We start from the raw sequence: 16,032 nt of genomic DNA on the forward strand, positions 1-16,032 counted from the left end.
GGTAGATCCTAAGAAGATTGAGGCAGTTCAGCACTGACCTAGACCTACTTCAACTGTAGTGATTCAGAGCTTCTTGGGTTTGGCGGGTTATTATCGCCGATTCGTAGAGGGGTTTTCATCTATCTCACCCCCATTGATTAAATTGACCTAGAAGGTTTCTCTTTTCAGATAGTCCGATGAGTGTGAGTTGAGCTTTCAGAAGCTTAGGACCGCATTGACTATAACCCCAATATTGGTGTTGCCTACATGTTTGAGATCTTACACCATGTATTGTGATGAACCGCGTATTGGGCTTGGCGCAATGTTGATGCTGGATGGTAGGGTGATTGCCTATGCATCTTGGCAATTGAAGATTCATGAGAAGAATTACGGCATCTATACGGCACTATCTATACGGAATAGTTCATGCATTGAAGATTTAGAGGCATTATCTATACGGCATTCTATGTAAGGTCTATACCAACCATCGAAGCCTCCAGTGCCTATTGAAGCAGAAATATCTTAGTTTGCAGAAGCAGGGATGACTATAGTTGTTGAGAGACTATGATATCACCATATTACATCATCCGAGGAAAGCCAATGTAGTGGCTAATGCATTGAGTAGGAAGGCTGAGAGCACGAGTAGTTTGACAAATTTACCAGTAGTAGAGAGGCCACTAGCTATAGATGTTCAAGCCTTGGCCAATCAATTTGTGAGATTGGATGTTTTGGAGCTTATCTGGGTTCTTGCTTTTGTGGTGGCACGATCATCGTTGTTGGACTGTATCAAGGCTCACCAGTTTGATGACCCTCACGTGTTGGTGTTGAAGGATACGGTGCAGCGGGGTAGTGCCAAGGAGGTTATGATTGACCATGATGGTGTTATACGACTTCAAATCCAGATATGTGTTCCAAATGTTGATGAGTTGAGAGAGTTGATTCTTAAGGAGACATATGGTTCACATTATTCCATTCATCAGGTGTATCGAAGATGTACCATGACTTGAAACAATATTATTGGTGGTGAAGGATGAAAAAATACATCGTTGCGTATGTATCTCGGTGTTTGAATTATCAACAGGTAAAGCATAAACGTTAGAAACCGGGAGGATTGACTCAGATATTGGAGATACCGAAGTGGTAGTGGGAGCGCATCACTATGGATTTTGTTGTAGGCTTACCACGGACATTGAGAAAATATAACGCAGTCTGGGTTATTGTGTACCAGTTAACTAAGTCCGTACACTTCATTTTGGTGGAAGCTTCCTATTCCTCAGAGTGGTTGGCTCATATTTACATTATCCTCCTACACAGCATGCCCATTTCCATCATTTTTTGACCGAGGCACGCAGTTCACATCATATTTTTAGAGAGTCGTGCAGTATGAGTTGGGCACGTGGGTCGATCTGAGTACTGTGTTTCATCCTCAAACGGATGGACAACCCAAGAGCATTATTTAGATCTAGTAGGACATGTTATGTGCTTGTGTTATCGACTTCGGAGGTTCATGGGATCAGTTCTTACCTCTAGCAGAGTTCGCCTACAATAATATTTATCATTAGAGCATCCAGATGGCTCCATATGAGGCCTTATATGGGAGGCGATGTCGTTCGCCGATTGGTTGGTTCAAGCCCGGAAAGACTAGATTGTTGGGCACTAATTTGGTTCATGATGCTATAGAAAAGGTTAAGGTGATTCAAGAATGACTTCGTACAACTCAATCCAGACAGAAGAGTTATGCGGACCGGAAGGTTCGAGATGTATCTTATATGATGGGTGAGAAGGTTCTTCTCCGAGTGTCACCTATGAAGGGCGTGATGTGGTACGGGAGGAAGAGAAAGTTGAGCCCAAGGTTTAATGGCCCGTTTAAAATTTTGGAGAGAGTTGGGGAAGTTTCTTACAAGCTTGCATTGCCTCCTAGCCTAGTAGGCATACATTCGGTTTTCCACGTTTTGATGTAAATCAGGAAGCTATATTAGCCTTTTGTTATTTAGCGAGCCAAAAACATGATCTTATATGCTTACGAATAGGTGTGTGGGCGTATCTTCAAGTTCAAAAAGCTCAAGATTAATTTCAAGAATCCAAGATTCTTTCCTTCTTAGAATAGGATTTATTTTATTCCTTTTAGAATAAGGATTTTCCTTTTAGTAGGATTTTAGTTTCTTTTCCTTGTAGAATAGGGATTTTACTTTCTTTGTCTTTAGTTATTTTATTTCCTTATTAGAATAGGAATTGTAGTCATCAAAGAAGAGACTCTAGGCCTATATAAAGGGTTCTCTTACTTTGTAGAAAGAAGTCACATTTTTTAGGTTTGTCTACACGAGATATACATCACATGGCAAGGTGTGTTCAATGATTATCGACGGTGGAAGTTGCACTAATGCTATTTCAAAAGAGATGGTGACTAAATTGGGTTTCAAGACTGAGGTACACCCCAAACCTTACAACGTCGAGTTTGTTGTAATATGATGGAGGTATAAAAGTCACTAAAAGATGCTTGGTCTCTTTTTCTATTAGTAAGATCTATAAAGACCAAATTTGGTGTGATGCGCTAAAGATGGATGCTTTTCATTTATTACTTGGAAGACCATGGCAATATGATAAGCGTGACTTTCATGATAGATACCGAAACACCTATTCATTCATAATTGATGGACGTAAGATCATTTTGACGCCATTGCACCCAAAAGAACTTTCAAAGAAGGAAGTGTACTTGATACGCCAATGACCAGATCACAGATTAATGGCCATATCAATAAAGGAGAGTCATTATACATAGAAGTAGCCATGGAAGACTCACAAGATGAGGAGCATGAGTCAGATACACGAGCCAAGAAGTTACTTACTAAGTTTGATGATGTGATATGTGAAGATGTTCCATTAGAACTTCCACCAATGCGCGATATTCAACATTAAATTGACCTTATACCCAGAGCATGAGGGTGGATTAGCTAGTTATTTTTGCCATTCTAAAACGTTGAAGATGATTCAAGTAAACTTCTACTGGCCTAAATTGAACAAAGATGTGTTGAGGCTGATTGAGCATTTGAAATATGTAGAAAAGCAAAAATGCATGGGAGCAATAAGGGATTATATGAGCCTTTTCCAATTCCTACAACACCATGGGAACATATTGGCATGGACTTTATGCTTGGATTTGCAAGGACTCAAGGAGGTAAAGATGCTATCTTCGTTGTTGATAGATTCTCTAAGATGGCAGATTTATCCCATGTAATAAGACAAGTGATGCAACTCATGTGTCTATTTTGTTCTTTAACTATATTTCAAGAGACACAACATTCCAAGAAGCATTGTTTCTAATCACGACACTAAGTTTCTCGGTCATTTTTAGCGTACTTTATGGGCTAAGCTTGGTACAGAGTTGAAGTATAGCTCACTTATCACCCTCAAATAGATGGACAAACAGAGGTAGTCAATCAAAGTTTAGGTGCATTGCTAAGAAGTTTGATCAAGAAGAACATAATAGAATGGGAATCCTTGGTGCTACATGTTGAGTTTGCTTTCAACAAGTATGTGAATCGAACAACTAGAAAAACTCCTTTTGAAGTAGTTTATGGCAAGAATCCTCTTGGTCCATTAGACTTGTCTCCTCTTCTTAAAATCCATAGTTTTAGTGGAGATGTTGATGAGAGGTTTAAGCAATTGAAAAAGTTGCATGAGAAAGTAGTACAAGAGATTGAGAAACAAACAAAGGCATATAAAAACAAGTTGATAAGAAGAGAAAACAACAATTCTTTAACGTGGGAAACTTAGTCTGGATATACTTGAGGAAAGAAAGATTTTCTAACCAAAAGTATCTAAAGTTGCAGCCAAGAGTTGATGGTCCATTTCAAGTTGTTCAAAAGTTAGGTGACAATGCTTACAGATTGGATCTACCAGACGATTATGGGGTGTCACCAATATGTAATGTTGATGGCTTTGCGCCGTTTATAGAGCCATTAGACTCGAGGACGAGTCTTTTTCAACTAGGAGAGAATGATGCAAATCAAGAAGCTATATTAGCCTTTTGTTATTTAGCTCGCCATTATATGCCCACGAATAGGTATGTGGACGTGTCTTCAAGTTCAAAAACCCCAAGAATCCAAGATTCTTTCCTTCTTAAAATAGGATTTATTTTATTTCTTTTAGAATAAGTATTTTCCTTTTAGTAGGATTTTAGTTTCTTTTCCTTGTAGAATATAGGGATTTTACTTTCTTTGTCTTTAGTTATTTTATTTCCTTATTAGAATAGGAATTGTAGTCATCAAAGAAGAGACTCTAGGCCTATATAAGGGTTCTCTTACTTTGTAGAAAGAAGTCACATTTTTTAGGTTTGCCCTAGTTTACAATAGCGTGTTTTTCTCTATTTTGTCTTCTTTATCCTTGTTTTTGGTTCCAAGCAAGGTGGTGATAGTCTTATCTTGTTTTTAATTGCATGTGGTATTTTGTTATCATGTTAATTGATTACAAGTGGTGACTTTAGGTACTTTTTTAGTTCTTGATCATTCAAGAACACGTTTCTTGATCTAAATTTGTTTTTTGATATAATAGAATCGTAACTTTTATTGAACTAGTGCAACATAAATATTTACTTATTTTGAATGAGTAAATTGTCTTTCTTATAGTTCAGATTGTCATCATTCACTTAATTTTTTGAATCAGATTTCGAGTCGTAAAACTTGAGATACGTTATTTCTTGAAATCGACCCACAAACCACGTTTTCGTTTCAAGATCTTGATCCTGGTCGGTTGGTTATTTGTTAACTCAAAGAATCACATCACGTTTCCATGATTCGAAAGTACCATGAGGACATCTCATATATTTTTTACTTCTACACGGTCCAACTTGATAAAAATCTAACCTACGAGGAAGAGTTGGTAGCTATTATAGACCGACAGGTTCACAAGTTGATATCCAAGAATGTTACTTTTGTGAAAGTGCAATGGAGAGGTCAACTGATTGATGAGGCTACATGGGAGTCCCTGTCCGATATGCGGAGTAGTTACCCCACCTTTTTACCAGTCCATGTACTTTTCTATGCATGTTCGAGGACGAACATTTCTTTTAGAGGTGGAGAATGTGATGACCCTATAGGTCGTTTTGAGTATTAACCTTTATTTCCATCTTACAAGATATTTATTAGCTTTAGTTCATGTTTCTCGATTTGATTTCATGGTCCGTGTCATTTTTCGGAATGTTTACATAAACTTTTAAAGAAAAAGTGATTTTAGGCTTAAAATGAAACTTGAGTTGACCACGGTCAATATTCTTGATAAATGACCTCGGATCGGTATTTTAACGATTCGGATAGGTTCGTATGATAATTTTGGACTTGTACGCACATTTGGTTGGGGTTTGAGGTGATCCGAGCGCATTTCGGCGCGTTATGTGAAAATTTGTGAAAATGAGTTTTCAAGTTGAAAATCATGTGTTTTGAAGATAGGTTCTTCCTATTTAATGTTATTTTGATGACTTGAAGTAGTGATCAAGTTTATATGATATTATTGCACTTGTATGCATGTTTGGTTTGGAACCCGAGGGGCTCGGCTGAGTTTCAGATGTGTTATGGATGAGTTTGGATGGTTTGAAGATAGCTGGTGCAATTCATTTGCTGGTGTTTAGTTGCAGATCTCACATTTGCGAGCCTCACTTTTGCGGTTAAAGGATCGCATTTGTGAGCATGGGCAGGGGGTTAGGTCTTCGCATTTGTGAAGAGAATGTCGCTTTTGCAAAGTCCATTGTTCTCGCGTTTGCAATAAAGGCATCGCATTTGCAATCAATTGTAGTGTTGAGGCAGCTTCGCATTTGCTGGGCGCATTTGCTAAGCCATGCTCGCATCTGCGATGGGTGGGATGTTCGTATTTGCGAGATATCGGTCGCATTTGCAACCACTAGCTGTATGATGCACTGATCCCATATGCGGACATTGCATTTGGGAATAAATGTTCACAAATGTGATAGTTGCAGGTGGGTAAAAGAGGGGGAAGTGGGACTTAGCTTATTTTACAACATTTCTCAACTCTAAACACTCTAGAGACAATTTTTGAAGAACTTTTTCTTCCTAACTTTATTGTTTATCAACTCTAATCCATTTTCTATCGACTTCCCATTACTTTTCATTAGTTTTTAATGTCAAATCTAGGATTTCTATGGTAGAAATTAGGGATTTGGGTAGAATTTAGAGATTTTATAAAATTGATATTTCGACCTAAAATTGAGGTCGAATTTCTAAACAAATTATATAACTGTGCTCGGGAGTGAATGGGTAAATTTTTTGGCTCGGGTCTCGAATTTTGACCAAGCGGGCACCATGTTGACCTTTTCAATTTTATCAAAGATTGAACCTTTTTCATTGTGGGTAGTTTCTAAAGCTTTTTTTTAATTGCTTGAACGATATTTGGCTAGATTTTGTTGGTTTGGAGGCTTGTTCGAAAGGAAAAGTCGTGATTGATTGTTGATTAGGTTGCACAAAGAGGTAAGTATCGTGTCTAACTTTGATTTGAGGGACTTAGGACTTGTTGGTTTATTTGCTACGTGAAGTACGTGTGGGAATAACATATATGCGAGGTGATGAGTGTATATGCATAGTTATGGATTAAAGCATGTGGGTTGGGCTACTTAATTTCACGTCTTCATTTATACCACGCTATCTCTAGTTACATGTTTTAATTAGTACATGTTCTTACTTGTTATCTATGTGTCACGCCTCAAACCTGAAGAGGCGTGGCCGGCACACGGTGACATACTCGACCCGAGCGTACCACTCTGTAACTGTAAACTCTGGAGGGGTAACTCTCAACTTAGGCCGGTGAGGCCATATTCTGAATTATTTGAAAATAACGTCCTTCTCATCTGAGGGGTAAACATACCCAAAAGCTGATATATATAATTGTGTAGGCCGACGAAGACACCATGAATATCTACTACTATTCAAAATATGCAGGACTCGTCTACAAGCCTCTAGATATGACTGTATCATGGTTAGGATAGGGTCTCGACCTATCCATCAACCTGTGTATGAAAATGGACTCCAAGGTCTAAACCTGGTAACTCCGGGGAAGTGGAACTTACCAACCAAGATGATGTTTGGCTCTGTCTACTGGGAAGGTCTATCCAGCTATCCATCAGGACCTGCAAGCATGAAATGTAGCGTCCCCAGCAAAAGGGGCGTTAGTAGGAAATAATGTACAGAGTATATAAGGCAACAATATAACTGAAAGCTGAAACTGAACTGATAATATAATAACTGAAAGTAACTAGGAGTCAAAGATAATATGAAGATGTGCTTATCTACTGATACTGACTCAACTCTCTCAATATAGTAAGTCAAATAGTTGTCCGACACTATAAGGCTCGGTATCTGTAACTGCTCTGCCGTAGCAGGCTCGCTCATAAGTGTTCAGCTATACTAGGCTCTATATAGCGACCATCCTGGGCTCCCTCATAGGAGCTCGACCATAGTAGGCCCAGTATATAACTTACCATCTGATTTGAGGTTGCCCAACAGGGGCCTGCCCACCGATTATAGCTCGGTGGTGGTGAAAATATTATAATACTATATATATATATATGTATAAACTTCTACACTCTCTTGACTAAAAGAAGACAATACTTAACTAAATAGAAAGTCCCAATAAGCGAGAATGTTGTAACTTATGAGACTAGGATAATGTGAATAAATTCAGAAATACGAACTTCTCTTTATGTCTCGTTATCAAACACATGTCGTTATGGTATCATGCCAAAATGATGGAAAGGTTTAGCCTTAACATACCTTATCACAATCTGTCCAATAACCACGTTAAACTTGTCTCTTTGCACCTTAATCTACAACAATGATAAAAATACTATGGTCAAGTTATGGAAGGTTCAACTATCGCACGACGAAGGACAAACTTATTTTATAATAAAACGGGCAGCATCTCCCCTATAATCTTCATTTCCTCCCAATTCGACATAACATCAACAACAACAAGAAAACAATAATAACAACATGTATACATCATTTCCCAACCTTATATCCATCACAAAATATCACAAAATAGCCCATACACCCGAATTAGTTCATACGCAATACGGCAACCCTAGTAGTGTCAAACAACCCAAAAATGCAAAGACGAACGACCAACTAACCACCCTGACATTATGTGGTGTTTCTCTACACCGTTTATCCTCCCAAACTCCATAAAAATAATAGAAAAAGAGACAACGCAACAGCAACATGAAACATTCCACAAAACAGTCCCGCAAGTTCAACAACTCAAAATTGATTTTTCAGTTTACTAAAACACGTTTCGACTTGTCTTTTCTTTCAAATTGAGAAACACAACCAACAATACATAATTAAGCCTCTTATCTTATAAACCATACATGAATTCAAATTGAAAATAAGTTTACAACCAGCCAACAGTTACGCAACAACAAACAAGATACCACTCTTTCGAAACTCGCTAGGTCTAGTCTTTACAATCGGGTAACAACTCATACAAGCCTAGATAATGGAATGAGATTCATAAATTTACCTTGGACTGAGTAGAACCCATGAAACATAGCCCTTCTTCATCCAAAATCAGTCCCCCAACGTAGCTACAAGAAGGAGAAAGAGAAACTAACAAGCTATCCGGTCTTTTCGACACTAAAATTATATCGTAAAACCCGAAATAACCTAGGGTTTGTGTGGGATTTTTGGGGAGGAGTTGCAGAGGTTCAATTTTTTTTCTTGGTATGAAAGATGGGTGAAAGAAATGAGTTGATAAACCCTTAAAAGTCCCCTCTTGGCCGAATTTGGAGCTTTTAATTGAGGCCTCTCCTTTTGGCAAGTAGGTGATGCACCTACTTGTCACCTACTAATCTGCGCGGTCTCGCAAAAATGCGAATATCTCTCTACTCCAATGTTGTATCAATGAACGGTTTAATCTATTAGAAACTACACTCGTAAATCTTCAATTTGGTAGATGGATTATTGCGTAATTCAAAGAACATTGGGAGAAATGCTTAGCTACATTTGACCTAATTTTCAGCATATTTGTGAATGTAACGAGTGCAACACAACCCAAACCTATCTGAAACTCACCCGAGCCCCTCAGGACCCCGTCCGAACTTACCGACAAGTCCTATAACATAACATAGGCTTAATCAAGCCCTCAAACCACGCATAACAATATCAAAACCACGAATCGCACCTCAAATCGAAATTAATGAACTTTAACTCTTTCAACTTTCAAAACCCGTGCCGAACCTTATCAAATCAACTCGAAATGAACTCAAATTTTGCACACATTTCCCAAATGACATAACAAAGCTATTCCAATCCCCAAAACCACAATTTGAACCCGATATCATCAAAGTCAACTCTCGGTCAAACTTATGAACTTTTAAAACCTTCAAAGTCCCAACTTTTGCCAATTAGCACCGAAACCTTCTAGAAATATCCAAACACAAATCTGGGCACATGCCCCAGTCCAAAATAACCATCAGGACCTAATGGAACCATCGAAACTCCAATCCGAGGTCAAATACTAAAACTCAAACTTGTCAACTCTTCCAACTTTAAGCTTAAATCATGAAATTCATTCTTTCAAATCAATTTCGAATAACCTGAAAACCAAAACTAAAGATTCACATAAGTCATAATACATCATACAGAGCTACTCATGCCCCCAAACTACCGAGCGAAGTGCAAATGCTCAAAATGACCGGTCGGGTCATTATAATACCCCTGCCTCCAGACGAGGCACCACTAAAACCTCTAAAATGATAAGGCCTCTTATCGAATACCGCCCCTCTCTCTTGACCCAAACCATCTCGATATGTCTAGAAATTTCTACGGGCCTCTGAAAAGATATATCATCTCTGATCTCCTTGGACATTTGCAGCCTAATACTAAAAGTAAGTCCATCTATGAACCTCCTCGCTCTCTCCCTCTTAGTAGGGAGTAAAATAACTACATGGCGAGATAGGTCCACAAATTGGGTCTCATACTAGTTAACAATCATGCTACCCTGCTGAAAGTGCTCAATCTGCCTGATATACTCCTCTCTCAAAGTGAAAGGAATAAACTTCTCCTGAAATAGCTGCAAAAACTGATCCCAGGTAAGTGAAGGTGAACCAGCTGGTCTGGTCAACACATAATCTCCCCACCATCTCTTAGTAGAACCGGTCACTTGGAATACTGCAAAGTCAACCCCATTGGTCTCAACAATACCCATGTTGTACAATACCTCGTAGCAATGGTCCAAGTAATCATGTGGGTCCTCAGAAGGTGCACCACTAAAATGAATAAGGAAAAGCTTTATGAACTTGTCCAATCTCATCAATCCCTCAGTAGACATCGCGGGCCTCTCTCCGGTCTGTGCAGCAATAATCGACTAAACTACCCAACTGATTGGACTGCTGGAGTCTAGTATATGGGAGCCATCTGCTCTGTAGTGTGAGTAGCAGGAGTTTGTGCTTCTTCCCCATCCTAAGAGACGGTTGGTACCACCGAAAATGCACTGGTCTGGGACACACTTTCCATAAGGCACACTAAACGGACTAGAGCATCTTGAAGCACCAGAGTTGCTATGAATCCCTCTGGGACCTGAGCAGGTCCGACTAGTGCAGTCTGAGCTAGGATTTCCTCTTCATGATTAATCTAAGGCTCCATTGTGGGTGTTGTTGCTCGAGCTCAAGATTGAGCTCTACTTCTCCCTCGACCTCTGGCTCGACCTTGGCCTCTACCCCTGGTAGTGGCTGCAACAGGGGGCTGCAGCTCTTGTCCGGTTATGGATGTCGTATGTGTTCTCACCATCTACGAGAGAATAAGAATGGAATGAATCAAACACCAATGATAGAATAAAATCACACGATAATGAAAGAAAGAAAGAAGTGAAATTTTTCCTAAAACTCCATAACCTCTAGAAGATAAGTACAGACGTCTCTACACCAATCCACCATGCTATACTAAGCATGATCATGACTCGTGAGACCTAAGCAACCTAGTTCTCTAATACCAACTTGTCACGACCTGGAATTTCAACCTCGGGGTCGTGATGGCAGCTAACATCCACTTGCTAGGCAAGCCATTGTGAAATAATGAATTAACCAATTTTAATAATTAAAAACAAAATAATAATATTCAATAAGAAATAAAAGCCACATCTAACATAGCACTAATATAAACCATGTGATAATATCTATTCCCAGAAACCCGGAGTCACGAGTACAGGAGCAACTATAAGTCTACAAATAAGGTGTGAAATAAATAAAAATGTTTAGAAAGATATAAATAGGAAAAGTGGGAAATGGAAGGGTACTTCAAGGTCTGTGGACGCCAGCAAATCTACCTCGAGTCACTGTATGAAATGATCCAAGCTGACGCACCGATGGGACCAATACCAGTTGTTGATACCCAATATTTTCCTCATTTTTAAATATATATATATATATATATACTTTCAAAATAGTTCATGTACATCATCATTTTGATTTATGAGCACACACAAGTATTTGTATAATTTTTCATAATTTTAAAGGCTTTAAATCTATTTATTTCTGCATTTTATCATATAAATATGCAATAATTACCCTCCAAATTATTTTTATGATGATTTAATTATCTAAATTATCATTTATACCAGCATAATGTTTAAATATTTTTCAGTGCATTTTTATAATTACATTTTTATTTTTAGGCTAAATTGCATATTTTTACAATAATAGCCCATATGCATGTATAATTACATAATTTATCCAGAAAATGAATTTTTATATTTTTATAATGTTAATTAATTACTTTTAATCTTTTTAGTGCACAAATGATATTTTTGATATTTATTAATTATTTTAATAAATTATTTATTTATTAAATGTTGGGTATTTAAAAACTAGCCCTAAATTCCTCCTAATTTCGGACCTAAAACTGCCCAATACACTAGCCCAACTCCTTTACAACAGCCCAATATCTCCTGATCCCAAACCAAATAACCCCCAGCCCAATCGGTTAAACTAACCCGACCTAGAACCCCAAACTAATTGTGGTCGTTGATCTCTAAGATCAATGACCCATATTACCCCTACCATTTTTAATGAACCAAACCCCCTAATCCTAAATCGCTCTTCACTACCTCTCCACCCTTAACCCTCTCATCTTTGATCTCTCATGAACCCTAGTCGTCGTGTCTCTTAACCCCTCCAAATCCAGCCCCAAAATGGAATCCACCATGGATTCTCTTGCCTTATTTACCTCCTCTCACTAGTGGTTACTCGTTTATGGTGTTACCTAGTTGCTTGCCTAAATATGGCAAGTGGATCTCTTCAATTTCAAAACCAAAAACTGGTTCAGTTCCTTGACCTTTTTCCATTTGTGTTCGTTCTTGTTCTTTTATGGTATGAATCTCTATGTATCTTTGAGATTCTAACTTACCTTAAAACTAGGGTTTTCAGATCTCTTTAGATAGAACCAAAATTGATTCGATTTCCTGATTTTGAGTGTTATTATGTTTATGTTCGACCCATATTCTACCATGTAACCGATTTTTGTTATATTTCTGTCAATATTTGTTTTCCCTAAAACTAGGGTTTGAGACTTTTCCCTTTTCCTTACTGGTTCTGATGAATCTTTCCTTTTCTTTGTCTGATTGCTTTCTTTCCTTGTGTTTCCCTAATTTTTACTTTAGTATTTGCTTTAAATATTCTGAACGATTTGTATTTTGGTATTTTTGTGCATTTGCCTTAAATATTTTGAACCATTTTGTGTGTTTCCCTAATTTTTACTTCTAGTATTTGCCTTAAATATGCTGAACAATAATTTTGTGTGTTTCTCTGATTTACTGAATCCTTGATTTGTGCCCTGAATTACCTCTAATTGATTCCGGAATATTTTCTTTCTAACCTACTCGCATTTGAATTATTTGTTTCCATGATTATGTGTTAATTTCTATCACTATATAAACTCCTCCCTATTCCCCTTTAAGATAAGACTGGAATCATTAACATTCACTAAAAACTGAAGTTACTACTCTTGTTCTCTCATATTCTTGTTCTATATTCTGATTCGTGGCCGGCTGAAAGCCAAGGCCAGAAATTCTGGGGTTGCTAGTGTGACTTTGCTCTTTCTTGTTTTCGCTTAACTTGTGAGTTATTGAACCCTTTGCAATTCCATTTCTATGTATCTGTAGCTTGCATGTGTTTTCACTTCTGAATTTCATAGCTTAATGTGCCTTCTGGGCTATTCTCGTATGCAATTCTAACTATATTACTCAAAGTTATGTCTTTCTAGTCCATTACGTTTGTGGTTTGAAACATACCTGGACCTAAGTTAATTAAGTTTTCTTTATGTTTTCCTAGCTTATATGTTACTGATGTTTAGAACCTTCGCATTTTAGCCTCTCTTTATGTGTTTGATTTTGTTGGAAATCTTGTCACTTAAGCATGCCTTGCTTTCATAATTCTTGCAATGACCTGCTTTCATCCTGCTTGAATTCTACTGGCAGTCAATATGATTTTCACTAGCATCTACATTTAACATAATCTGAATCTTTTCTTTATCATGAGTATGTGTATACCAAACCTGCAAACTTGTTTTATTAATGTGTGATTGTTATGCACTAGATATTGTTCTTTTGAATCTTTGCTAAGTCTGTTTTCAAAACATAAAGCCTATCTGATTTGTTTGCTCTATGTGCTTAACTTGTTCTCTTCAGCTCTGTCCCTCAATTGTTGTCCAGTCCCTCTCATTATCACTTATGTTACTCTGACCTCCCTAATGTGAGCACTGCTCAGGGTCCAATTGACACTCCTGTGAACTCTGACACACTAGGAGTTGGTCCTCATTCTATCCCTGAATCTCCTATGTTGGCCTCCCTAGTGTGATCACTATCCTGGGTTTTTGAAGCCCTTGGGAACTCTGACACACTAGGGTCCAAGGTTCTTTACCATTATTTGTCGTAATTGCTCAAGTTTTGTCCCATTTCATTTGTTGAATAAGCTAGTGGGCTTGTGTACATGGTTGTATTTCTGATGGCTACTGGGTTTTGGCTATAAAAACTGTCTTCTGGGTTGTTGTGAACTATGTAAAGGCCTGGTTGGGTTGGGTGTATATTTGGGCCTACTGTAGTCTCACTATAGCTATTCTACTTTGTAATTTATTCTATTCATTCTGGGTCTGTAATAATTCTTGTAATAACATTTTCGGGTATTAGTGAAATTGGGGAAGGGGCTTTATCCTATACTTGCACTGAAATGGTTAGAGATCCTTCTTATAAGTCCATTAACTAGTTAAAATATGCTATTATGTTCAAACATGTTCCGCTATAATGTGTTAGAAATCATACCTATAGGTATTTTCTCTTTGCTCAAGACGTGTTATTTTCCGGTCATTGTAGAAATCCTGCGTATACGTTCTTGATTTGGATCAAATATGCTCTATGCCTGCTTGTTAGAAATCATGCCTATATGATCTAAAAATTAGTTTTAGAGATCATGCCTATAGGATCTAAAATTAGTTTTAGAGATCATGCATATAGGGTCTTAAAATCAGTTTTTAATTATAAAAATCATGTCTATAGGATCTATAATCAGTTTTAATTATAGAACTCATGCCTATAAGGTCTGAATCAGTTTAATTAATTGTCCTACTCATTTCTTTAATAGTCTTTAACTTAGTGCTAATTATCGTTTCTAGAAAACCATGCCTATAAGACTCAATTAACCAATTCTGAACATAACCCTGCAATTACCATTATTAGTTACTACATAAAATGCCTAGATGTCATGCCTATAGGTTTAATCTCTTATACATGTAATCAGTAGGCAACTATGTAGGTTTCAGAGATTGTAAATTGCCCGCTCATTAAATCAAGATTCATATAGAGATCTTGCCTATAGGTTTCTGCAACCTCAACTTTATTAAAATCTTCAATTGTCTTTGTTAATCTGACTTGCGTGGATTCATTCTCTAAGTGCGGCGGCCAACTTGAGCCCTTATTTTCTTACAAGTGAAAGTCCAAAAATGTTTTGTATGTCGCCTAGTATTTTTCATTTTTGAGCAGCTTAAGTTAAAGCTTAAAACCACCTTGAGACAGAGGTCCAAATCCCTCCTAGACCATAGACATGGGACGGGTAGTGCACGCATAGGGTATGGCTTAGAATTGACTAGTGCGCTTTAGGTAAACAACTTAAAGATAGTAATCGGGTAGCAAGAGATGATAGTCTGTGGCCGCTGAATAATATGAGTAATACCCTACTTTGAGGGAGTTATGAAGTATTATTTATGTTGAACGGGGTGATCTTTTAGGCTAAAAAACTTAGGACTCCCCATCTTGTACTTCATCATTTATTTGTGTTTAATAATAAACATACCAAATTCCCTATTCTTTCTGTATTTGATCTCCTAGAATAATTCATATAATTGAGTTCCGGCAGGACCCACAGTTGTGGACCTCGAAGAGTGCCTAACACCTTCTCTTCAAGGTAATTTTGAGCCCTTACCCAATCTTTGGTGACGCAAATTAGTTAGACAGAGTTATCTGCAAATAGGAGCCCTAACGCACCTTAATCCGTTAGGTGGAGACTCTTTCTCTTTTAAAACCCTTCCTTAAAAGAGTTGTCACGTGTCGAAACCCGATTTCGCGAGAAAAATGGGGCGCGACAGCATGGCGACTCTGCTTGGGAAATTTTCAGGCTCTTACCATTGCGAATTTGGTCTACATGAATTAGTCTCTCTCGATAAGTGTGTTTTTGTTATTTTGCTGTTACTTGAATATCCCACTCCCATTTTCCCTTTTTATTGCAACATGCACATTCTCTTCCCTATTTCCCTTTTATATGAACTCATATGCAACTCTTCGTTTAATTTGATTACAACTTGCATTTCCCCTTATTTCCTAATCATGTTCACTTGCTCCAAACGTTTTAATTTTTCTATATCATGTCTTTCCCCAATCCTTACCCCTCCATTTGCTTTATTACAATTCTTTCATCATACGATCTAACTTCTTCCTTGTTTTCCTTTCTTTTATGTCTTTACGTTTCATTCAATACTGCATTTACTGCTTTCAACATGCAAAATACTT

General features: G+C 37.7%; 1 protein-coding gene across 1 annotated transcript; it reads left to right on the plus strand.

The window, feature by feature from the left end:
- Window positions 1-265: 265 nt before the first annotated feature.
- Window positions 266-986, plus strand: LOC138870813 (uncharacterized). Its single transcript, XM_070148653.1, has 2 exons — window positions 266-447; window positions 572-986. The coding sequence occupies exons 1-2, from the start codon at window positions 266-268 to the stop codon at window positions 984-986; spliced, it is 597 nt and encodes a 198-aa protein (XP_070004754.1).
- Window positions 987-16,032: the final 15,046 nt, after the last annotated feature.

Source organism: Nicotiana sylvestris, chromosome 6, assembly GCF_000393655.2.
Source record: "Nicotiana sylvestris chromosome 6, ASM39365v2, whole genome shotgun sequence".
NCBI classification, from domain to species: domain Eukaryota; kingdom Viridiplantae; phylum Streptophyta; class Magnoliopsida; order Solanales; family Solanaceae; genus Nicotiana; species Nicotiana sylvestris.